A 26821-nucleotide genomic window follows, 5' to 3' on the forward strand; every position below is an offset into this window, starting at 1 on the left:
TGCTTCTTTTTTCCTACCACTAACCTGTTCAATTTAAAATATACTAGCAATTAAATTTTCATCCAATTTTGCCCTAAGTAAGCATGATTTTTTGTACCATTTACAGTTTCCAGTTCTCTGTGAACTGCCCAGGGATACAGCTCTCATAAGTGTGTACATCTGTAGTTTGTATCCATCCTGTAGGCCATCTCTTCCAAGTTACAGGAAGAGAAGTGGCTCCCAGATGCTGCTCATCAATGTCAGATAAGCATGAGATACTGTCCTGGTTTGAGCCAGGATGAAGCCAATTTTCCTTTTGCTGATTTTTTTTTTCTTCAGTGAGCTTTCTTTTAACTAGCAATATTCTGTTCTAGCTAGGCTGATAAGACACTGGAATGTTTTTCTAACTGCTGGGGCTTCAAGGTCGCACCTTCACTCTGCTGGCTCAGACACTACGGGGAGATCTGTGTCCCCCTCATAGGAGGCTGAGTTAGACAGACAGCAAAATTGGCCAGAGATATTCCATTCCATATATCTACGTAAGCTCAGAGGAAGGTCAGAGATGACAGAAGACAACTTCCTTCCTGCTTCTTCTTCCCTTCTCTTCCGTCCATGGCCGGCATCCAGAGAGGACTCCATCCATCCAGCACCATCGACCCTTAGGGTTGAGCTTTCCTGACCCTCATCACTTTGTGCTCTCTCCAGCAGCTACAGGATTTCTCAGAACTGTTCCAGCTCAGGAGAGTGCTGGGGGAGTTGCTGGGGGTGGGGAGAGGCGAGAGGCTTTTGCACATACCTGAACATATCTGTATATAATTGTATATATTTTCTTATATCATTAGTGCTTAATTAAAGCTGTGTAGTTTAGTTTTCAATCCAGCCAAGTCTCTCTCTTTTTCTCTCTCTCCTTCCCTACGTGGGTGGGAGGGGGAGGGGATCGAAAGTGTTGTTGTCAAACCTGAGTCAAACGGTGACAGATACTTAAGTTCAATTCTTCTTTGAACTACAAAGGGTTATTCTAACATTTAGTATGCACTTTTACCTGTCAGAGCTCAGTGCCTTTGCTTAGATATGGTACCTACTGCCATTTGAAATTATGTAGATTATGTGAGGCATGGCTATCACACGTGACACAAGATACTGGTCACAGCAGTCCTACACCATAATAGCAGGTATGCACCCTTCTGAAATGACAGCTGAAAGCCAGGTAGCGCTCTTCAGGGCATTTCCAACATCAGTGGAAGCCTACGTTTGCCAACTGGACTATATCCATCCAGTTAGGCAATGGTGTTCTGTCTGTGTTGGAAATGCCAACCTGGCCAATAGGACTACATTGATACCACTAAATAGGAAGATGGTTAGGATATGATCCTGGCATCTTGAGGCTGTACAACATAAACTGTGCCTTATCCATGTTGCTGAGGACTAGTTTCCACAGAAGCAAACTGTCCACATCCACAGACCATGCCACCTGGTCTTGGATCCTCCTGTGGGTCTCACACTGTGTTGCTCTAGTCTTAGAAAATAGTTTGTGTGTGTGTGCTTCTGTTTCCAGTCAAAATAATCTGAAATGATGCGAGAGCTGTGCTGCGGTCCATCAGCGTGGTAGTATAAAACCGAGCACATGTGTCATGCACCCTTGAATGTGGAATGCAGGTAGTGCAAGAGAAGGCAAAGCCTGCCAGGATGGCACTTAGAGAGCTGCACGGGGCAGAGGGTATTATAAACAGGCAGTCTCATGTGCACTGCCTGCTGGAAGCAGTGCCTAGAATGAACTCTTCTCCAAGCCACACTAGGACATTGTGATGAAGAAAACACTTGGAGTGGTCCAACAAAGTGCCAGAGGACAAGTTAAGAACTTAGCACCATGAGCCATTTCAGGTCCCGTGCATGAGCCTCTTTCCACTTCTATTTAGCAATGTAGATCTACCTTGACTGTCTAGTGGTTAGTATTATTGATGTTAGGGTTAAAAATTTATGCCTTTACCAATATACTTACATTTCTAAATTTTCCAAAGAGATATGAGAGAGTGCTTGAAAATTTGATATCATTTTGTGCTAGAATGTGTGTGTCCAGCTTGGACAAAAGTACTTGGACGAGCAATCTCTTCTGGGTCTTCCTGGAACTTCACACACCAGCTCCCTTAGCACACCATACAAAGCACCATGGTCAATTGCATTCCTGCCTAAGATGTGTGAGATCGGTGTATTTATTGAAGTAACCTACCTCCCATGGAGAGTAGATGGTCTGTGGATAATGTGTGTGCCCCAAAAAACAAGAGTCAATGAGAACTAAGCACTTAATACTGGCTAAAAACTGCTCCTGGCTACGATAAAGCTAATCCAAATCAGTACTGCCATGCACTACTACTTCACATTTCAGTGGCTTTCCTGTTGTGGGGAGTGAGAGGGCTCTAGGGAAGCAAATGATCAAGACATTGATTTAATATCAGTTCTGCTTTAAGTCTCTTGCAACAAAGTGCATTGTGCTGACTCTCAGCCTGTGTGTTTTGGTATTTGGATTCTAGATAAACAACACAATGGTTTGTAAGAAATATATTAGCACTTCTGTTCTGACTTCTCAGGGCAGGAGGAGAGGGGAATATGCCTTACAGTTGCTTTTATTTTTAAAATTTTAAACATTGAAAATCATAGGTAATTTATATATTAAGTATTTCCCTATCAACTCAAAATACACTTCATTAATACAGCTGCTGATAGAGAAGCCACACTTTCATATAGCTTTCCTGTTAATAAATTTTCTTTCTACAAGTAGACACACAGATCATTTTGTGACTACTGGATGGCAAGTTCCAATCAGCAAACCTGAGTATGAGTCTATGGGATCCACCCTAGATTGCTGAGGGAACTGGCGGGGAAGCTTGCTAAGCCTCTGTCCATCATTTATCAACAATCCTGGTCAACAGGGGAGGTCCCAGATGACTGAAGGGTGGCTAATGTGACACCCATCTACAAGAAGGGCCAGAAGGAGGATCTGGGGAACTACAGGCCTGTCAGTCTGACCTCGCTACTGGGAAAGATCATGGAGAGGCTCATCTTGAGTGAGGTCTCATGGCAAGCACAGGGCAACCAGGGGATCAGGGCCAGCCAGAATGGGTTTATGAAAGGGAGGTCTTGCTTGACCAGCCTGATCTCTTTCTGTGACCATGTGACCCAACTTTTCAATGAGCAGAAGGCTGTGGATGTTGTCTGGTAAGGCCTTTGATACTGCCTCCCACAGCACTGTCCTGGAGAAGCTGGCAAACCATGGCACAGACAAGTGTACTCTTCACTGGGCAAAAAACTGGCTGGATGGCTGAGCCCAAAGAGTTGTGGTAAATGGGGTCAAATCTAGTTGGCGCCAGTCACCAGCGGTGTCCCTCAGGGCTGTTTGGGGCCAGTCTTGTAACAAGGATCTGGATGAGGGGATTGAGAGCAATCTCAGTAAGATTGCAGATGACACCAAACTGGGTGTGAGTGTTGATCTGCTCGAGGCTAGGAAGGCTCTTCAGAGGGACCTGGTCAGGCTGGATTGATGGGCCAAGGCCAACTGCGTGAGGTTCAATAAGGCAAAGTGCCAGGTCTTGTATTTCAGTCACAACAACCCCAGGCAATGCTACAGGCCTGGGGAAAAGTGGCTGGAGAGCTGCCCAGCAGAAAAGGACCAGGGGATGCTGAGAGAGCTATCAAGCTGGTGAAGGGTCTAGAGAACAAGTCATTTGAGGAGCAGCTGAGGGAATGAGGTTGTTTAATCTGGAGAAAAGGAGGCTGAGAGGAGACCTCATTGCCTGAAAGGAGGTTGGAATGAGGTGAGTGTTGGCCTCTTCTCTCAAGTAAATAACCATATGACCAGAGGAAATGGCCTGAAGTTGCACCAGGGGAGGTTCAGATTGGATATTAGGAAGAATTTCTATACTTGAAGAGTGGTCAGGCACTGGAACAGCCTGTCCAGGAAGGTGGGTGAGTCACCATCCTTAGAGGTATTCAAGAAATGTGTAGATGTGGCACTTCAGAACATGCTCTAGTGGCTGAGGTTGTGGAGTTTTTTGTGGTTTTTTTTTTGTGGGATGTTTTTGTTGTTGTGTGGGTTTTGGGTTTGTTTTGGTTTGTTGAGTTTTTTTGTTGTTGGTTTTTGGTTGTGTGTTGATGGTTGGACTCGGTGATCTCAGAGTCCTTTCCAACCAGGATGATTCTGTGATTACTTTGCCTGTGAAGCACCTCACGCACTAATGTCTGCACGACTTCAGTCTGCATTGTATTTTAAACAGGTTATGAGGAAATATGTCCTAGATTTTCTAGGATGCTTCAGTTCCCAAATATGGATTATTCTTTTTTTCAGTAGTACTTTGCTGAGGTAAACACATAGAAATCATCCATTGAGAGAAAATAGGTTACCTTGATGTCTCTAAGGATGACAGTCAGAGCCATCTGCTCCCAGTATTGTATTGGCAAAATTCTGTTTGTTCTGAAAATTCTGTTTGTTCTGAAAATTCTGGGTTTTATGAAAATTCTGTTTGTTGAGCAACCTGGTCTAGTGGGAGGTGTCCCTGTCCATGGCAGGGGAGTTGGAACTAGATGATCTTTAAGGTTCCTTCCAATCCAAACCATTCTAGGATTCTATGACATTTTAGATCTATTCCTAGATTTGTCAGGCAAGTCTGTCTCTCTACAATTATTTTTATTTTCATTTTACCTATTGGGCTCACTTGAGTTGTCCCTGTGCATTTTTTGCCCCTTCTCCATTACCATAACCTCTTGTTTCTCTTTCTGTAAGAATAATTTGTAGATTTTTCATAAATCTGTGTTATCCTTTGGGGGTTTTTTCAGTTTATTTTTCTAGAATTTTTGTATGCTTTCTACCTACTGAATTCCTTCTGAATTTCAGAGATAAATAACGCTGGTATCTGTGATGTCTGATTTTTAAGGAAAAATGAAGCCATCTACAAACTGTCCTGAGAATCCAACCTATGCAGCATCACCAAATCTAACTTGTAGGTTTTTTAAAAAAATGAAATTATAGAGGTTTGATTTGGCTTTGCTGTGCAATGAAGACACTTTCAGAAAGTTACTTCAAAGTAGCAACTGTGACAACCATGGTGTTTTGGAAAACCAGCTAACAGAAATATCACTAAGATTACATTCCTCTGAATTTCTTCTGCTGATGATTTTTTTATGAATACAGCATGATAATCCAATGAACTGATATGAGGAAGGACATTTTAAAAATGTATTTTATTCACAAAGGTTTGTGCTGCTCCTGGAACAGTTTAAAAGTAGGATTTTCAGTGCCTTTATCTTCAAGCCATATTCAAGGGCACCTTGGTTTAAACTGTAACCAGTGTCCCAGTGTACAGTCACAGGATTCTTTCTGTTCTTTGGGGAGAAAATCAGGCTGCTAGTGCACATGTCCTTCATGGCAGAATATCTGCCTAGAGAGAGGAAAGCAGATGTATGTATAAGACCAAAAATCCCAAGTATAGCCTCTAATAGGTGTGATAATTATTTTCAGGAAAAAAAGTTGTAAGATGCAGTTTAAATCCACAGGGCACATTGTTCCAATGAATGTGTAGTGTATTTGTTAGGGTACTCATAGGATTTATAGCTGCTCCAAAGATGTACATCTGTTCTATGACTACAGGCAACATTAGTTTCTAGGGAAAAGTTTCTTGAAACCTTTTTTAATATGCTTTAACCTCTCGTGTGCTGACTTGATATATCTAAAAGTGAGTTGCTCCACTTAGTCTTCACCAACAAAGGCTAGATGACAGCTTCCAGCTGCTCTGGGTGCTCAGGCTGGGGTAACTCCTCCGGCTTGAGTCATAGCTCCAGGCTGTCAGGACTCCGGTACCCAGTACCCAAAACCTTTGTATTTCCTGGTTTCTGGGAAAGGAAATCTGGATGTAAAGACTGGATGGGAATTATAGGTCTCCAGTAGTACCTGATTTAGATAACATGGGGTTGCAGGCAGCATCAGTTGAGTGTAGGGGGGTTTATGTCTATGTACATATGCAGAACGACCTGCTGGTCCTAAGAAAAGGATATGCTAAAAGAATAGCTCAACACAAGTCCATGTCTACATTGCATGCTTGGCTTACCCCTATATGCACTCAGTGCTTTGATCCAACAAATGTCCTGCCCCATAGCTATGCTCAGCTTGAGGTATCAAGGAAGTATCTTAAAGCAGTTCCCATCCCCGTGTGCCTGCACAAGTTCACTGACAGTCAGGTACTGAGACAATGTGCCTGACATGTCATGGGGAAACAGGGAGTACACACGGGCAGCTGGGCACAAGTAGGAGGCACCACCCTCCAGGAGAGCAGCTGGTGGAAATTGTTCCTGCTCCCCATCTCTCATGCCCAGTCGCAGTGCAGGGCACTGTCCTCCAAACTCACAGAGCATGGGAGGCTGTGAAGTCTGACCCAGCAGGGTGGGCTTCCCTGCAAGTGTGTGATGACCAGAAGACCGAAGCTGGAGATACCATAACCTTGGGAGATGGTTAGCGAGCTGGACTGCAACCTCATCATACCTCAACCATGCAGGACAGACTGGAGCCAGCCCACAGACAGCTGAGAAGTGAAATTCTGTTCTACACAAAGAAAAAAGGAAAGGAGAAATAAAATAGGAAAAAAAACCAACACCAATGAAATGAGAAGGAATGGACTTTTCACTGTATTTCATGACAAGTTACTACTGCTGTGACAAAAAGTTGAAACTCATCACCCTTCCCCATAGCTGCTGAATTTGTACAACCAACGCTGCATGACCATTCCTCCTTGTACATGCCCATTTTGTGGCTGAAGACGTAAACTAGAGAGAATGTAAGTACTTGCTTGATATTTAGGGCAGAGCAGTCAACAACTGTTAGTTCTGCCAGCAAATTATTAGTAGGTCAGGCCAGTACTCAGAAATATCAGAGGATGATGTTGCCAGTCAGAGTGCTGACTAAGGGAGAGGAAGGATGCCAAATGAATGAGCAATCATCACTATTTTTCTACTTAGGATGGAAATCTCATTTAGGATTCTATACTTCTCCTGCTTCTTGTTCTTCCTTGTGGCAATCTTTTCACACAACAGCAAGATGTTAAGAGTGCAGAATAAAAGGCATGCTAATCAGTATAATTTGCCTTTTTTTTTTTCCCTTGAACACTGTCTTTGCTTCATGTTCTTTCTTCCTGTGTACATAAGAATTAAATAAAGAAAAAAATCGTGCTGGGCTGTTTATTTCAACAGGGCTTTTAATTTTTTTCAACTCACTCTCTCTGAGCATCTGAGCAATGATATATTTGCTTTCTTTCCTCCACAAATACCAGGTCCCCTCTAGCAACCTGCTGTTCTTGTATGCAAAAATTTAAGAGCAGTGGGTAGCAGCAGAACAGTATGTGAAATCCATTCTCATATTTTCTTTTTTTTACCCAAACGAATATCTCACTCATTATAAAAGAGTTCTGTGCCTCCAGTTCTTTATTTTTTTCCTTTTTTTCCACTTTTTTTTTTTCTTCAAAAATTCCCTGTGTCTACTTCTATAGGCTTTGATGGACAGATGAAGCATGATAGCCTGAGACACACTTGACAGAACATGACTTTGGCCTGCATCAATTACTGTCAGGGGATTTTCAGGGAAGAACTGAGGTAAATTCGCAGTAACTAAAAAATGAGTTATAAATTACCAATAATCACTGCTGCTGAACAACTGGATGGGTAAAACAACTAACTGAGTTTATACTTTAGGTGAGTCCTCATAATTTTTCCTTCCAGTTTAGCTTCTCAAACTGCTCTGAGCCCTTTGGAATAAAAGATTTTAAAAAGGGCATTATCACACTCCCTTGCGAAAAATCATGTTTCTTTTCTGTCCACATTGTGTCTTTCCTCTCACAGGTAATTCAGACATAGCAGGTTTTGGTTTTTCCTCATGTGCTCATATCAATACCTGTCAGGGGGTAGCTACAGGACCCTTCCATCCTGTGCCAGTACCTTCCTGGTCCTCTTCTCTCCATGTCACCAAATCCCAGGCTTTTCAAACAATCTTGAAATACTCAAATTAAGAGGATAAGAAATGAAAGAGTTTGTGAAGCTCAGGATCCTTATGGGATGATCCTGAAAATACACTTCAGGCAGTGGCCTATATTTTATGCCCTCAGTATCAGCAGTAGCTTTGACTCAAGTGACGGTAATCTCTTCTGTCTGGTGAAGAGCTCCTGACAGCAAAACATCACTGTTCTTATACCTAAAATAGACAGAAAATGTGAAAGTTTCTATTATTATCTTTATCTCATTTGTGACTCTAACCTTTGTGAGGCTGTTTTTTTTCCATTTTGAACTTCTTCTAAACTGTAAAGAAGTTTGGGGTAAGTTTTTATAGACAAAACTGCAAATTCTCTACATTTTTCACCCCATGTCTTGTGAAACTGCTTTTCATAAAATCTGCAGTCTTCACTATTATGGCAAAACCAATCAAATTTTCCAGCCTTTGTGACCATTAGTAAATCCCCCAAAACATGAATTCTAAAGCGTCTAGATTTTGGAGGCAAATAAACTGCAGCACTTGTTACTTTTAGAATGTCATCATTTTCATGACAGACTCATGACTGTGAACACAGCTTGGGATTACTGAATGCTTGGCATGGCATTGCATGAATCCTTGCTGAAATGCAGCAGCAAGCTAAGGTGGGGAAGGCACTTTGAAAAAGAAACAAATAACCAGTCTGCAGCTGCCTTGATCCTGAGGGTGCTGGCACAGAGGTCAGGCTGCTTTTAAGCTGCCTATGCACAATGAGCAAGCATTGATCTTCTGTCCAGCTACTCATTTCCATCAAGAGGGGTAGCCAGCAGGATGCTGCCTGCCAGCTGTGGGCAGCTCTGCAGTCAGCAACGCTCAGTTGTACCTGTCAGTGCTCGCAGACCACTGCAAAGAGCGGGAAAGGGATTGCCCAAGCTTTGAGGGAAAATGAGACAAGAATATTATACACTTCTTTGTGAATCACAGAATCATTGAAGGCTCTGGGGAGACCTTAGAGCAGCCTTCCAGTACCTGAAAGAGTAGAGAAGTAAAGGAAAAGCTGGGGAGGAGCTTTTTACAAGGGCCTGTGGTGAGAGGACAAGGGGGAATGGATTAAAACAGGAAGAGGAGAGATTTAGGTTAGGCATTAGGAAGAAATTACTTAGTATGGGGGTGCTACGACACTGGAACAGGTTGCCCAGGGAAGTTGTGGATGCCCCCTCCCTGGAAGTGTTCCAGGCAGGATGGATGGAGCCCTGAGCAGCCTGATCTAGTGGGAAGTGTCCCTGCCCATGCAGGGGGGTTGGAACGAGATGATCTTTAAGGTCCCTTCCAACCCAAACCATTCTATGATTCTGTGACGATTCTATGAAATACTGAGCTCCACATCTCCACAATCCACACAAGCAATGTCACAAGGCCTCTACACTGCCTTTTCTTTCCTGACTGCATAGATCTAACACTTGTAATATTTAAAATTTGTGTATTTCATAGTATCATAGAATCCCTTTGGTTGAAAATTACCTTTAAGATTGTCAAGTTCACCTGTTAACCCAGCACTGCCAAGTCCACCACTAAACCATGACCCTAAGCACCACAGCTACATGTCTTTTAAGTACCTCCAGGCATGGTGACTTGGGAAGTGACTCCCTAAATATCCATTGCAGCTTGACTGCTCCAGGTGCTATAGCTTTGCATCCACCATGCCCTCACCAGCTCACGGCATGTTCTTCCCACATCCCAGTTGGGGCCTATGTGCCTCAGGGACAGCATACTTGTCCATCCAGAGCCCTGCAGCCTGCCCTCCCTGTACAGCCTCTGAGATGAAGGGACTTCTTGCGTTAGCAATAAAAGGAAGGGAAAGGGGCAGGCACAGCAAGATGGTCAGTGCCTGTTGCCACTTGTGACTGTAGCAGAAGACAGGCTTGACATCGCTGCTGTCACTGCCCAACACATGCAGGGCAGCAACCAGGCCTGGCTCCAGCAGCCACAGCTTCACCTCCTCCAGCTCTTCCCAGCTCTGTCTTGCTTGCCTTCCCACTCAGCCCTGGGTTGATGCTTGCTCTTTGTTCTTGGGAGACAAAATCAACTTTACACAAGAAGCTCTCTCCTCATCACTTGGCCATGTCAGGAAAGTGATGACCCCCATCAGGAATGTGGTGACATACTGCCCAGACACCGGCAGCAGACTTGCAGTGGCAGGGAGATACAAAGTCTGCCCAAGAGCCACAATCAAATACTCAAGCATTACCACCAGGTCTCCTATTCTGTACTTACCTGCTTGTTTTAAATATAGCTTGAACTATGCTGTGTTGTCATGACTGTTAGGTAGTCATATCCTTGGCAAAGTGGGGAGGCTTATTACTTAAAACAACACCCAAGAAGCAAAAACAGACTTTTCATTATAGAAAAGGTCGTAGAGATCTAGGTGTAATGCTTTGCTTATCCAGTGACTCCTTGTTTGATTTGAAGTAATTTTCTTCACACACAATCATAGAATCCTATATATATATATATATATGTGTGTGTATATATGTATATATAAGCAGGGGTATTCAGAGAATCAGAGAATGTTAGAGGTTGGAAGGGACCTCGAAATACCATCTAGTCCAACTCTCCTTTCTGCTCTCCCTTTTTCTATTTGGAATGAAAATTTTTTATGGGACAGACACCTTCTCATTTAGATTCACACAGTTTGCCTCAAGTGCTTGCTACTGTGCCCATTCTTATCCATATAAAATTTCTCAGTCAGTGTTCACTCTTTAAGTTGTCCAGATTAGATTCCACAAATGGGCTTGCAGAGTGTATCGAACTTACTGCAGAGGTGAGCAGTGCACCATGAATACATCCTGCTCTCCAAGTTCCAAAGCTCAGACTCCAAATTCCAGACACAAGTGTGTCCTAGCACTTCTAGTTTCAAAGTGAACAAAAACTAGAAGGGGTCCATTTCCTGATTCAGGATTAGATTGAATCTTGCAAGAATATCTAAATTCATTACTTTCCACCCAGCCATAGCAGAAAACAGGAAATCGATTAGTCTCATTAGATTTTTGCTGCTTTGGGATAAAATCTTACGAGAACACCTCATTACATTGCTGTACTTCAAACTGGACTTAAATTCTGTCCCTCTTTTGGAGTGGCCATCAAGCACGACGTGTAGCTGGACCCACACCCAATCTCTGTGCCTCCTGCCTATGTCTGCCTCAGTCTCTGACAGCCCTGAAGAAGATGTGCAGCTGTTCTGTTAGGATCCAGTAATTGGACTACTTAACCCTATCCTGAAAGGACAAGAGAGTGTAACTCCATATCAGCAGAGGATAACCCACCCTGTCTCCTGAGCAGGAAGGCAATGAAAGTCATTAGTATATTGACATAGTAGATTTACAGTACAAAGATCTCTCGGAGTCAGATTGTTTTCCTGATAAGCACTTTTCCTGCTGAGCATACCCGTCTTGCCAGAAACATCATCTCATACATCTTTCTGTCTCAGAAAATATCCTTGTTTTTATTCTAAATATTTTGTGACTTTTATTTTGGACTTAGATGCTCTAACAAATTATATTTGCATGTGATATAACACCAATTTGTTGAATCCTTTCTCACATCTGAAGCTGAGTTTTCTTTCCTGGCTGTATAGATTTACTACTTGTAATCATAGATTCATAGAACTATTCAGGTTGGAAGAGACCCTTGGGATGACCGAGTCCAGCCATCAATAATTCAGATTTGTATATTTCATAGAATTATTTTGGTTGGAAAAACCTTTAAGGTCATAGCAACCACCCATTGACCCAGCACTGCCAAGTCCACCACTAAACCTAAGCACTACATCTACACATCTTTTAAATACCTCTAGGGATGGTGACTCAACCACTTCCTTGGACAACCCCTTCTGTGAAGAAACTTCTCCTAGTGTGCAATCTAAACCTCCCCCGGCACAACTTGAAACCATTTCCTCTTCTCCTACCAGTTGTTACTTGGAAGAAGAGACCAACATCCACCACACTACAGCCTCCTTTCAGGTAGTTGTAGAGAGTGATAAGGTCTCTCTCCCCAGCCTCCTTCTCTCCAAGCTAAACAACCCCAGTTCCCTCAGATGCTCCTCATAAAACTTGTGCTCCAGACCTTTCACCACTTTTGTTTGGATTAAAATAACCCGGAACGCAGGCCAATCTCTACTTTCAACTCATCTGGACGGCCGGCAAACGGCACCACCAGGGGAAGGAAACCTACCGAACGCTCGCTCTGGGTGAAACGAAGGCACACCACCAGCAGGAGTTTCCATGCGGCGGCTGCAAGCGCGGGGCGTTCCGGGCTAACACCGCGCCAGGCTGCGCGCCGTGCCACCTCTTCACTTCGCGCTCCTCGCAGCCGCCCTCCCTCGGGCCGAGCCTGCACGGCCCGACACCTCCCCCAGGACGGCGGGGGCTGCGCACGGCGGGCCGGGCTGCCCAGCTCTGCTCTGCCGCCTCTCCCCCCGCAGCCCCTGCTCACCCCACAGCCCCCTTTCCCGCCCCTCTGCAAGGCGGAGGGGGAGCCGACACCTACTGCCGCGAAACTGCACAGGGCGGGCGGGCGGGGGCTCTGCCTGGCCCCCCGAGGGGCTGCACGCCTCAGCCCTCGCTGCACAGGGCATGCCCTGAGGAGAGCTCTGTGCCTTTCTCTCCTACGACCGCAGGTGGAGAAGCGGGACAAGCTTTCCAGTAAGCTTAAAAATCAGGGCTCCACGGACCAACTAAGGTGCTACAGTCTGATGTACTAGTTAATTACTCGATTTGCAGCGTTAGAAGGCCAGTCGTGAAAGAGCAGGTGCTTTTAACACCTAAACTACCTCAAAAAAAAAGAGGCAGTTGAGCTCTAAAAAGTGGACAATGCCAAAAGATCCCAAAAGTCCATGGGGAAAACTGCAGGTTTTTACATTGTGTGGAAGATACCTGAAAAAGATTTATGACTGTGTACACTAATTTCAAGATCTTAAGGTGGATCCTTCATCAAAACTCTCACTTGCTTTGTTTTCTGTTTTTTTGGCCACCTTGGCACAGCCTATTCTCCATGGCTCTGTCTACTCTGGGTAAGCGGCTGGATGTGCCACTCGTGGTTGAGGGAGAGGAAGGCCAGAAGCCCAGAAGTTGCTGTCAGGTTAGCCATCATCTTACTGCTGAATCTTGAACTGTTTCAAGGCATTGAGTGTCCACTGAGAGCTTCTTCAGCTGGGGAGGGAATGGAGCTGTGTCAAGAAGTAGCCACTAGAAGAAATAAAGTTACATATAAAGCTATTTTGAGTATGAAGTACAATTATCCTTCTCGTTTGGTGATGAAAGGACATATCCCAGCTTTTGCTGCCCTCAGAAGTCTTATGCTTCTCACAGCTGTTGAGGGGCTTGAACTACTTGTCTGTTGTAACACATGAAGTTCCCTGTAAACCCTTGAGTTTTACAAGGAGAAACAGCCACTTCACCACTGGTATCAGATGAAAATTTCCAGGACAGATGAAAGTCTGTGAGCTTGAAATATGCTATCAGTAATTGTTTACATTAGCTATTAACATTTTTGCTTGGAGAGATGAAGGACTGTCACAAATAATCAGTGCTTAACTGCTGAACCTTGGCACTTGGCATTTTATCTTTAAGATTCCAGCATATTTCTGGTGCTACTTTTATACTTATCTGCAATGAAAAGCTGATTCCTCCAAGTGCTTATATTTGTTTGAATCAGATTTATGGACCATTTTTTTAGCACTGCTCCCAGTTATTACAGGAAAGTTGAAAGCTCCTTCAGGTTCCTACAGATTTCCATTTTAGGGGACTGATGTTTCCAGTAGCTTCTACTTTCCAAAAGCTATGTTTTTATTTACTGAGGAGCCAAGTGCAGTGAACTTGGTCTGATGTGCCTACTTAAGGATGCATACTCATGTAAATCAAGCAAGGGTAAATGAGCAGATTTATGGAATGGAATTTAGCCCAGGTTTCTACACTATTTGACAGACTCCTCCCCTTCAAAAGGGGAATACTGAATGTGGAAAGAATTTGTTGTCAGGCTCTACCTGCCTGTAAGCAATAATGTCAATGTTTTTATTAAAAAACAGTTTCCGTTTGAGGATATTAGGTGGAGTTAAGCTCTCTGCAGAGCTATGGAGACTGCTGGAGGTAGTGACTTCAAGTGAAGGTTAAGAATGAAAAGATAACAGTGACATAAAGCACATGCTGTCTTTGCTGGTATCATTTTTGACCATGAGGCTGTCAGCTCTGAGCGGTGACAGTCTAGGCCCTTTCACGGGCAATGGCACCTGCCCCTGGAGCCAGGTAACATGCGATGTGGCGGAAGCATTGCCAGGGCACAGATGCCAAGGAGACTTTGGCAAATGCATGTCAGCATTAATGCAGACCTGTACATTATTTTCCATACAAACCATGCAATAGACAACCTGGATTGCTTTAAAATGTGCAAATTAGATCAAACCTGAATGAAACAAAATGCAGCCAGGTCACCCAAGTTAGTACACTGGGCAATCACATGTAACTCACAACAAATAAGAGACTTGCCTAGGTCACTGCAGGCATCTCAGATGGCACTAGAAACTTAAGGGAATCAGTGTCAGATCACTGTGGACTATACTGAGTACATAGATACAAAAGTGTAGGAATATTAGTATGGGAACTGAATCCACCCTGACTCTCTGAAGTTATCTGTCTGTTAGTCTGAGAATTCAGTAAGGCTATTAGTAATTCTTTGGTGTTATTAAAGGCCTTAACTTTTTTCTTGTCAAAGATGTGGATAGCCCTCAGAGACTATGAGAGCAAACAATCCTTTTGTTTCACTTTAAAATACCCTGGTGATAAAAGTCTTGCTTTGGAAAGTCACCTAGCTCATTTGTTTTAATTCACAAATTACCCAAGCGCCCATTTGTGCTTTATAACTGGGATTCAGCTTTAGTTCTTGATTAGAAGAGATGTCATCTGCTTTTTCTGTGCAGAAACAAGAATTGTAAGCTGTGTTGGTCCCTGCTGAGCAGCACTTGCCCAGCACTAATGGCTGTTCTCCTCATCACAGAATCACACAATTACAGAATGTTAGGGGTTGGAAGGGACCTCTGGGGATCATCAAGTCCAACCCCCCTACCGGAGCAGGACCACCACAGAATCTAGGCCAGGTCACAGAGAGACACATCCAGATGAGTCTTGAAAGCCTCCAGAGAAGGAGAATCCACAACCTCCCTGGGCAGCCTGTTCCAGTGCTCTATCACCCTTACAGTAAAGAAGTTTTTCCTCATGTTGAGGTGGAACTTCCCGTGCTCTAGTTCATATCTATTGCCCCTTGACCTATCACAGGGCATGACTGAAAAGAGATTGGCCCCTTCTTCTTGACACCCGCCCTTCAGATATTTATATATATTAATAAGATCCCCTCTCAGTCTTCTCTTCTCTAAACACCCACAGGTCTCCCAGTCTTTCCTCATAAGACAGGTGTACCAGGTATTGGTAAAGCTCTGAACCATTTAAAGTTGCAAAGTCAAAATAAAAATAAAATTTAAAAAAAAAAAAAAAGAGAGAGAGGTGGAAAAACAAAAGTCATTTTTTGCACAAGAAGACCCGGGTGAAATTCTCAGAACTTATCTGCACTGAGAAAGTATCAATGACCGTAAAATTTCACAGCCCCATTTTTAGAACCTCAGCCTTAGCGTTTTGCAGGGGAAATAAAGCTTTGGTTAACCTTGGCACTGGCAGACCTCATTAAAATAACAGCCTGTCACTTTCGAGTTTAAAATAACAGGGTTGTCAGTTTTATATTCAACGGAACAATCTGCGGTCTTATTCTCTGGGCAAGACGGCGGGTGTGCTGGGGGGGAATGGCAGCCGCGCAAAGCCTGAGCAACACTGCCATCTTGAGGGCCCCCAAGCCAGGGGATCCCCGGCAGCTGGGGAGATGCCATCCTCAAATCCTGCTGAATCCATGCCCTTCACTTTTCACAAGGCTGAAATATTACTGGTGGTAAAGCACGTGGTGGAAATGTGTCATGTCTTTTAAAAAAATAGTCTCCCTATAGAGCAAATGAAGTTCTGCTTTGCTTGTTCTGAGTTGAGGCGGATCATCCTTGCTGAGGTACCTAATGTGCATTGAAATTTTGGGCAACTCATCAGCTGTTTGAAGCAAAAATATGCTCCTAAGCTGTATCTGATCAGTGGAGACATAAAGGTGCCTTCAAAAAAACCTCTGTGAGAGAAATCCTCTGTAGCTAAATTCAAACACCTGGGTGAGACAGAGGAAACCCCGTTCAGTTGCTTATGCATAAGTGACTAGTGCCTCTGAGACATCTGTATGAAGCTGGCGGGTGTAGTGAAGGACATACACAGGGGACACATCTTTCTTGAGGGGCAACCCCTAAAACTTAGAGGTCCAAGTTAACTGCTTTTCATTAAGCTCAGTTTACAAAGAAAACAGTGTCAATTAAAATGTCCTATACAATCCTGCTTGTGACATATGACTCTAGCCCTGACTGTGACACTGCCATGTAGCAGAGACATAAACATAACAACCAGTTAGGAACAGTATATACTATGTGCTTGCTGACCTAGTCCTTTTAAACAAATTGTTGGTCGTTAGTCTTAGAATGCTTTCAGGTTAAATCCCTAATGGACATAAATACTGATCGATGTCTGCAAGTCTGGCACAGTTTTCTGCTAGCATGGCATAACACAAATCAGATGGTGATGATGTGGTTGTTCCTCCTACCTGCCCGTGCCCATGCTGAAGGGCACGCTCTTCACGATCCCACATGCAGCTCAGGTGGTCAAGTGTCATATCCATAAATCTATTACCAAGCTGCCTATCATTATACCAGCTCTGCATAATTTTTAATGAAGATTGCAAGGATGCTAGGTACATGGCTGGGGCTGTTAGACACATCTAGCGGAAAGCAAGCAGCAGGCAGTAGAAAATGGTCTGTTCTATTCACCTGGAAATAATGTAGCATAAAGAAGTGGCACTGGTTAAATGTCACTTGTGAATTGAAGGGCAAAGGAGTATGTGGCTAAGGAAACTACACGTACACGAACATGGCTTGTGAGGGCTACTTTCGTGTCTTTTCTCTAAGACAAAACCCAAGCCTTTTTCTATTTGCTGTCTGTAACTGCTTTGTTATTGTCACATTTTTACATACAAGGCCTGAAGTCCCCGAAATTACAGTGCCTCATCACAAACATCCACTTGAAACCTTCCAAGAGGCTACACCACCACATACCAAACCACAGCACATCATCCAGAATGGCACACAAAGAAGCAATATCCAGTGAGCAGCCAGAAACATTTGTACATTATTTTTCCAGGCCATAAAAGCTGAAGTCTCAATGGAACATGGCACTGAGGTGTTTCTGGGCATCCTAAAAGAGAAGGTAACAACAGAAAGGCAAGCTAAATATTCTGTTTGCATTTCAAAAGGAAAATCTTCCCAAAATGCAGAATAAACAAGAAAAAAATGCAATGGAAAACATCAGGAAGAAGGAAAGAAGGTTAATGAGAACCATTTCTTCTTAACACAAGCAAGATGCCATATTATTTCATTTTGTTTATTGCATTTAACCTAGGTCAGTTTTGGACACATTTCATCATCTTTGAACATTATTTTATCATCTTCTGCTATTCTGTTATCTGCAAGAGTAGGGTTTATATTGGTGGGGATGATTAACCTGGCAGGACTATGAGATGGACTTGCCAGGGGAGGTAATTTACTTTTTAAAAATTATTTTAGAGCCATCACCTTTCAAATTTGCTTTTTGGCCCCTCTTGCTGCTCAAAGTTCTGCTGAGGAATTCACGGAATGATGGAATGGTTTGAGTTGGAAGTGACCTTAAAGATCATCTCATTCCAACCCCCCTGCATGGGCAGGGACGCCTCCCACTAGATCAGGTCGCTCAGGGCCCTATCCATACCTGGCCCTGAACACATCCAGGGATGGGGCTTCCACAACCTCCCTGGGCAACCTGTTCCAGTGTCTTACCATCCTCACACTAAAGAATTTCTTCGTAATGTCTAACCTAAATCTCTCCTCTTCCTGTTTTAATCCATTCCGCCTTGTCCTCTCACCACAGGCCCTTGTAAAAAGCCCCTCCCCAGCTTTTCCTGCAGGCCCTTCAGGTACTGGAAGGCCACTATAAGGTCTCCATAGAGCTTTCTCTTCTCCAGGCTGAACAGCCCCAACTCTCTCAGCCTGTCCTCATAGGAGAGATGATCCAGACCTCAGATCATCTTCGTGGCCCTGCTCTGGACTTGATCCAACAGGTCCATCCCTTTCTTATGTTGGGTACTCCAGAAATGAACACGGTACTCCAGGTGGAGTCCCATGAGAGCTGAGCAGAGGGGCAGAATCTCCTCCCTTGACCTGTTGGTCACACTTCTTTTGTTGCAGCCCAGGACAATGTTGGCTTCCTGGGCTGCACGCGCACCTTGCTGACTCATGTTGTATTTCTCATCCACCGTCACCCCCAAGTCCTTCTCCTCCAGTCTATTTTTGGTCCATTCTTCATTCAGCCTGTATCTGTGCTTGGGATTGCCCTGACCCAGATGCAGAACCTTGCGCTTGGCCGAGTTGAACTTCATGCAGTTTTGCATGACATCCATGACTGCCTCAGTCACATAGGAAGTCAGTGGCAGGAATAAGAATTTCTCAAGTATTTCTCAGTGTAGGGCATGTAACTGTACCATTTCCATAACTCCGGATATGAATTTATCTTTGGAACTGTTGCACATATTTCACTTTTCTCACCTAAACAGTAATGCCTTTTTTCTGTTAGCAATTATAGATTAAGGATATTTTAATATCCATTGCTATATCTCCCCCAATAAATTAAAACTGTAATATTTTTTTAATGGCTTTTGCTATATCCTTTTTCTTATGAGAGTGAAAGAACTGCAATTCAAAACAAATTTAGTACCTTCAAATGAGCTGAAAAAAGTGGCTCCATATAATTTCAAGGCTATATCAGAAAGACAGCTAGGGCAAGTCAGGCTCACAACAGCCAGAGATTTGCCTGTCTTAATCCAGATAAATCTCTGCTAGAGAAAGTGGAAAGGAAATATGTAAAATACCAAAAATGTCTGTATCTCGTGTTTAAGTGTTTCCAGAGAAGTCTAACCTAGCTTGAAAGTTAATCTTTAATTCAGAGAATGGGAAATACCAAGGAATCATTTACAAAGCCACAGGTCCCTAGGGGGATACAGTAGTGTTGACTTCGAAAATCACAAGCAAGCAATGTTAACTGAATCCTTAGTGGGTTTTATCTTGCTTTCAAGGGACTGTACTTCTGTTACATGTTTTTTAAATGCAGGGAGTGATCAAAAGGATGTACGGAGGAACACGCATAACTATGGGGGCCAATAAGAGACTTTCTGTGGTCATGCTTGAGAAGATCCCAGAACTGAAGCCACTGAAACCCACAGGCAAACGTTTTACATGTCATGGCGAGCATTACATCACCTAATTCTATTCTGCATTTAAGTTACATTAAAAATACTCCAAAGTTGTTGCCTGCCCAAACATTCATCATGCAGAAGTGAACATGGCCATCAGGCTTCTCCCTGAAAGAGATGAATCTATCCGTGTTCATAATTCCTCTTTCAAGGCCATGAGAAACCACACTGCACTTCCAGAAAACCAGTCTGAGGGTGAGGTTCAAGGAACTACTTAGGTAGATGCATAAACTCCACTGCCAAAAGTTGAGAGGAGGTTACACAGCAGGAAAGAGCAAGACTTCACAGGGCCAAGCCCACAAGTGGTTTGAAGTTTGATGGTGAGCTAATGCAATGGGGATGTGAGGATAGCTATCAAGGGAGATACCTAAGAGGGACAGAAAGTGTTAAAATGCACCTCAATCTGAGGCATCTGAGAGAGCTGCAAATGGTAGGCTATCCCTAAGCTGTATTCTCTTTTGCTATTGCTGCTTTTTGTGAGTCGTGTAAATGCTTCGTCCCCTCCAGGTTCTAAAATGAGAATGACACCTCAGGGGAATGGCTGTGAGATGTAATTAGCTGTCATTTACCAACTATCCTGGGTAAAGTACGACCATCTTACTTTACCAGATGCACTTCTGAAATTAAAAAAAAAATAAAAATCTTCATTGTTAGGAAATGTAATTATTTGTTGTCTGTATGCAGTACACATATAGAGTATGTAAACATCATTTAGTATCTTTAGAAGCGACTGGGAATGGGAATCCTCATTTTTGTATTCAGGAAGTATCAGCATGTGAGCTGTGAGAACCTCTCCATTCTTTTGCTGAATTTTATGAAAATACAAGGTTTGAACTCCAAATTACATCCCTTTTAAGGGGTGTTGACTCACTTGTGGTTCAAAACAGAAGTTTGCAGGTTTTTAGCATCAGCTGTAATTTGATTAGAGTAGAAATCTGAAAATATCTTGAAACATCTGAGTTGTGAATAGCTTAAAATAACTTCCAGAGAGGAACAGAGTTACTACTCTAGAAACTAATTACTTTTCAGTGATATCTATCAGATTGCTCGTATAAATAGTTATCCAGGCACAAACAGTAAATGACAAAAGCTGTCCCTTTGACTCATGGTCCCCAAGCTTATATGAATGAACCCTCCTCCCCATAAGCCCTCACCCCTGCATTTTCCATAGGATTGCTCTATCTGGTTTGCTGCAGGGTGGCCTAACAGGAGTTTACACACCTCTCTGTGAACACTGGGCAGTTTTTAACTGAGTTGCTTGTGCTGGTTGGCTGTGCCCACCAGTGTGGACTCTGGGGGTTTTACCCTCAGAATGGACAGAAAGGAAAAAAACAGGGCTACTGTCTGCCCAGAGACCCTGGTCCCATGGAGCAAAGACATCAGAAAGGGCAGGCACCCTGAGACCATCCTCACTTCTGCTAAAGATTTGCCCACGGTGTGTAAACTGGAATTTAATTTGTGGGTTGCCAGGGCTCCCGTGTTGAGACTTCACAGGTTTGCAAATGCTGGTAGTATCTCATATAAAAAAACAAAGCCCCTAGGTCTTGGCAAGGGGTGTGGTGGAGTTTTAGAAGGTGTCTGTGATGGCAAGAAACACTGTCAACAAGTCACACGGCCAAATACTGTCCTTCTTATTTCTTACAGATGAAAATGCAGATGGTGCTTCTGAAATAACATCTTTGGCTGTTTCTATCTCCTGCCTTATAAAGTGACATTCCACAGAGTTTAAGCAGTGCAGGCCATTTACTCAGAGAGCTATCATGTCTCAGAACAAAAGATAAAAGAGATAAATAGCCAAGTACAGTATTGTACCTCAAAAACCTAAAAGCCCATCTCAAGACTGAATGGAAGAATAGAGAGCTTTTATATCTTGTTTTTTTTAAAGAATAAAGCTCCACGACTTCCTTTGAAAGCTATTCAACAAGCTCCTCTAAATCCTATTACAACTTAATGTGAAATGCATGTTTCCATAAGGACAACAGTGGTACGATCCATCCTTTGTAGTCTGTCCTTTGTTGTGTTTTCTATCTATTCTTGTAGATTTTTCCACTTCAGTAAACCAAATGCAAAACAAGAACTGATAACATTTTAGCCATTTATTTATGAAGTTGATGCTGGAAAATCAGTTTGTTCCTGCTTGCTGCCTGAACCATTGCAAAATAAATTATTGTTCAAGGAGTTTATAATGTAAAGAAACTGTTTTGATACTGTCACAACATTACTGGAATGTGAAGTCTGTGTTCAGCTATAGATATTTATCTGCACTTAACAGCAAAAATAGATATAGTCTCTGCATGCCTGTGTATACAAAAACTTCTCACTGTTACTGAGACCCAAATGTACTGCATTGTATTCAGGCTGTGTATCTTAAATCAGTTCAACATAAGCTCAGCACTGCATAATTTTCTTAAAACCTGTGCATGTAGCTCTAAATATAATATCTATCCAAGGCATGACCAAGTTGGTGGGTGAGACATTATTCTCTGGTGTACACTGTTTAACTGAATTTACATCCAGTAGACCGTGAGGTGTATTAACTCTTAGAAATATGTATATTTAGGAAACCTTAGATAAGTGGAGACTAGAAATAGAAAGATGTAACATGCTTTTTATTAATGTGCTGCCTGTGGAAAAAGGTAACTTTCATTATTTGGATTCTCTGAATCCAAATGCTGAGTGCCTTGCTCCTAAATACAGCAATTTAAGTTTTAGCACCTTCAGCCCTTTTAACCTTCACCATCATTACCACTATGGAATTAAGCTACCTATTATTTAACATGACAGAGTGGCTGATGTTTTTAACCTGTTTTCCCTCTCCTTGTCTCTTAATCAGGTAACAGACATTAAAGAAAAGCTAAAGCTCTCTAAAAAGTTCTGGTCAACATTACCCTACACAATCTGCAAGGATGAGCGAGTGACAGCCGGTCCGTCAGTAGAGGAGGACTGCTGGAACGGCCACACCAAGGCGAGGTGAGGTGGACCCCTCTCCACCACACTCTGTCCAGATCCCCATCTGGCCTGGAACAATCACGGAATTTCACAAAATTGTTAATAAGAATGAAACAGAAAAGGGATGAACAAGTAATTGTCCACATGCAGCTTGTAGCTGAGGTTGGCTATTGTCAAGGTGCCATTAAAGCTGGAGTGCAGAAAATGTTCATTGGTTCAGATCCAGAAGGATCATTTATACCAGGGTTTCAGAGAGCTCTTTTGCTCCATTTAGCATCCCTGTGTTGAGCCTGACAGCTTGTGAAGCAATTGCACTCTCGGGATATCATACTGGGATGAAACAGAAATTGGAATTTTGGCTCTATTTGCGATTGGCTGGCTTAGATTAGTCTATTTGCTCGGGGGGCTGCAGGGGGAAAAAAGCAAACCTGAAAAACATCCAGCAGAGAATAAATGTAACACTCCTACTTATCTTGTGTAGGAGGCTCGACCTTATGTTACTTCAGCAGAGATACTGTGGTCATCTGCCCTTGTTTGTGATGAGTTTTCTGTGAGTTTTAATTTTGAAGGTTTGCTTGGCTCTGGCTGTGGTGGGGCTGGAGCTGGCAGATGAGCAGGTGTCTCCAAAGGTCCCAGTGTAGATTCATCAGCTGAATCAGCTGACAAGAGGAGAGGATCTGATTATCCCTGCTGAGAAAGAAAGAGGAATTGGCTCAAGGACCATGGTGGGCAGTGAGGTTTCTGCAGCAGTAGTCTTTTTTTGGTTGACAGGAGTGGAGAGTTTGAGTGTGTGATGAGCACTGAATCTGGAGAGCAGTGATACTTTCTGGCACAGAAGGACTGGAATCTTTATTTTCCTTTTGCCTGATGATACAAATGAAGCCAGAATACAAAAATTAGCTCATTAAAAAAAAATATTAAAAAAACCTGAGACAAGCACATGAAATATAAAAGCTCAGTGAATATAAGACACCATATGAAAAAAAAAATTATAAACATGTTAAGTCACGTTTTGCATGGATGGATGGGCAGATACATAGATAATTGCACCTACCTCATCATCTAATCACTTTTATAAGGAGTACACTTTACAAGAGAAGGTTTTCCGTAGCCTTACTACACAATGCTGAAAATCATTCATCAACAGAGGAGAGCAAAGGGCTGTTTGGGATGATGCTAGTCAATTGAACATGCAAATGCTAGTCCATTTGAGACACACACGACCAATTCTGTCCAAAAGCACAAGTCACTGCTCAGTTCCTAAGTCCCAAGTCCAGACAAAGCCCCTGGGGACTCTGAGAAAGACAGCTAGGAGGAGTGTCTGGCTGTCACAGGCCTCGTCACAAAGGAGCAGTGTGAAGAGAGAAATAAAAACATGGTTTTATCTTCCTCTGTACTACCTGGGTTTGTTGGTTGGGCTTTTTAAGTTATGACCTGAGGCTGGGGAGCTGCAGCAGTTAAAGGGAGTTCCCAGGCCTCCCAAGTGGATGCCACACATCACATCAGGATGCATGCATTACTGAGACATATATGCTACTCTTTCTACAAAAGGGCAGTCAAACAAACCTGCAGGTACCTCTCCTGGTTTCCATGACCAATGCTAGTGTTTGTGCTGCCTCTCACTGGGACTTTTCAGCTCTCTTCTGCTCCTGCACTGAAGGGTCTGGCACAACTTCCATGTTTGTTGGGAGTTATGGAGGCGCATTTTATGCAGGTACTTTTTCACTCTCCTTATGCAGTATTTATCTTCTGAGCAGCCTGGTTATCTTCATTATGCCTTCTGAGATAGATGTTCTAGAGCCACTGAGAAAAGCTGTTCTCTGCTGATAATCTACTTGATTAATTTAAGAAGGACATTTCGCTGAATGTGTAAGCAGAGCTTCAAAGCATCACCTGAAAATAGAGTTTTCAGCAAGCCCAGCCACTGCTTCTCTGTCCAATTTCTATTTCATAACCAATTGGAGAGGAAATGTATAGACAAAGTCTTAATAACAAAATTCAATAAATCCTTTGGGTGGAGAGAATGAGTAATAAATCAAAGAGATGCCAGGGCCTGTATATGAAATAATATTGAAAATAATATTAAAAATAACTAGCTTTAGATGCAAAATCAGCTCTTGACTAGTGAATAAAGACATTTACTGCAGCATATAGAAAAAAACCACATTTCCTTGATTGTACTGACTAGTATCTGATACCAAATGCTAGTTTGCAAGAGCAATAGTGGCAAAATCTGACCAATATGCATATACCTATTTGTGTTCACTGTGTCACCCATCATAAGCACCTCTGTGCTATATGAAGAGTTGCATTTTGAATTCTGTAGAACATGACAACAATCCATGCTAGAAAAAAGGAAATTTAGCCACCTCCTGTTTTCCTAGACATTAATGCTAAAAGTAAGGAGACAAGATGATGTTGCCTACTGTTGGGAAAGCAGATTGTTGCAGATTTTTATCAAATCTTTTAGTGGTATAACCAATTAGAAACTTTGAATTGCCAGATAGATGTTATGCCTCACATTTCATTTTATACATCACTTTTTGATGCTGCTTTTAAAGGGGAAAAAAAGTTACAAACCTGAGATCACAGAAGATGAAAGCCAGACATTACACCAAGGTCACTTGTGTAATTACACTCCCCAGATATCACTTTGCTACCATGATTAATTTACAGTGACACCAGGTGCCAAATGAAGGTCACCAATTCACAAATAATCATGGAGTAACAGAGTCATCCATTTGGTGTTCTGGAAAGGTGCACTTGGCTCATAGCTGGTCCTGTACAAAGAATGCTTTTAATCAGACCACATCAGGTAGAAACCAAGTGCTTTGGAAATGGGAAAACATTTATTAGGTGGATTAACCTCTATTTTTTTTTTTTTTAATCAAGAATAATTGCTACTTCAGACAAAGTACTTTTTTAAGAGATTCCCAACAGTACTTCCCAATCATATCTGTAATTACAAAAGAACTTGAACTAAATTTATGTTCAAATTATTAATGTCTTCTGCCAGATAGATACAGATTTTTTTTAAGATACTTAGGATTTTTTTAAAAAAATATTAAGACCGAACTTTAAAAGATTAGCTTCTTCCCTATATGCAGATAAATACTTAACAACAGCAGATAACCTCTTCGCTAACAGGTGTTCTCCAGAAATAAAGGAATTTTCACAGAAATGGTGGATTTCAGGCTTTAGGACTTAAACCAAATCCAAAGTATTAGCCCTTGATTAAGTGATATTCTGAAGTGAGAACAGTAACCAAATATGCCACTGCTCTGGTAGCCAGAAGAACCTTAAATTGCTCCAATCAACTCATTTCAACCAACTCATGCACTGTCATACTGGTGCTCATGCTCCATAGGACTAGAGATCTACTAATATGTCTTCACTCTGCAAGGGTGTAATCTATGGAAGAGGTGAGACCTGTGTTGCTTTCCATGAGGAGGCTATCACACCTCTGAGTACAGTGAAGAAGAAATAGAATTATATATGAGACAGACAGTATTTATAAACAGAAAAAAAATAGAAAAAGTTAGGGAATAAAAAGAAAAATGAACACCGTAATTTTCAACATGTAGCTCAAAACTACAAGGTATTTCATCAAAACGAACACAGCATAGATTCTTAACTGGCCTGAAAGTTTCTTCTTCTGGCATAGGTAGGTGAGTGCCTAATTTCCAGGTAGAGAGCCTTTCATTCTTGATGAAATTCAGGTGGGAAGACAAACTCACCAATCGGTGCCTGCCTTGGGAAAGCTGCTCATTCCTGACCAGCAAGTCTTGCAAGGAGAATGAGTAGAATGAGAATGAGTACTTCCTTTACCAGGCAGTAAGGAAAGAGAACCACTTAGCACCACTAGCCAAAGTGTAAATAAACCAATTATTGGTAAGTGTGAAAACTGCCTGTAATTAATTGATGGCTCTAGTGTATTTTTCAGCTTCATCTTTCCAGCAAACTGGCAGATGAGCCATTTTAGTCCTTTCTTGTCTCCTTGAGCTTTTCTCCAAGATGGAGAGGGGAGGGGGGGAAGCAAACTGGAAATATCCTATGGGAATTACCTCCTGAGCAAACAGATTAAGATGAGGTGATCTAGTTAGCCAAACAAGCCAATTTTTCACTGCACTTATCTTTCAGGACCAGATGTGACTGCCTACCCCCAGCCCAGACTGAGTAAGCCTGTGCTGTAGTTTGTACTCCTATTGCCTGCCATTCTGTGCAGCTGGGAAAACTCCAGTCCTGCCTGGGTGGGATGCGCCAGTCATACTGTAAGCAGCTGCTGTGGCAGCAAAATATGAAGAACACTGCCCTTTAAGTGAGGTGTCTTTTAAAAACCAGAATATTCCTCCTCTTTTGTTGTGTGTGTGGGTTTTTTTCATAGCTACAGCCTTTATAGAAGTGACCTGAAAGATTCATCAGTCATTTTCAACT

At 42.6% G+C, this 26821-nt stretch overlaps 1 protein-coding gene across 1 annotated transcript in view; it reads left to right on the forward strand.

The window, feature by feature from the left end:
- Positions 1 to 26821, forward strand: part of GPC6 (glypican 6) — a 531236-nt gene that overhangs the window by 498925 nt on the left and 5490 nt on the right. The window contains exon 8 of the mRNA XM_051610133.1: positions 22272 to 22408. Within this exon, the coding sequence (XP_051466093.1) occupies positions 22272 to 22408 (137 nt within the window). The remainder of the gene's footprint in view (positions 1 to 22271; positions 22409 to 26821) is intronic.

The sequence above is a fragment of the Apus apus genome, chromosome 1 (assembly GCF_020740795.1).
Source record: "Apus apus isolate bApuApu2 chromosome 1, bApuApu2.pri.cur, whole genome shotgun sequence".
In the NCBI taxonomy this organism is placed as follows: Eukaryota; Metazoa; Chordata; class Aves; order Apodiformes; family Apodidae; genus Apus; species Apus apus.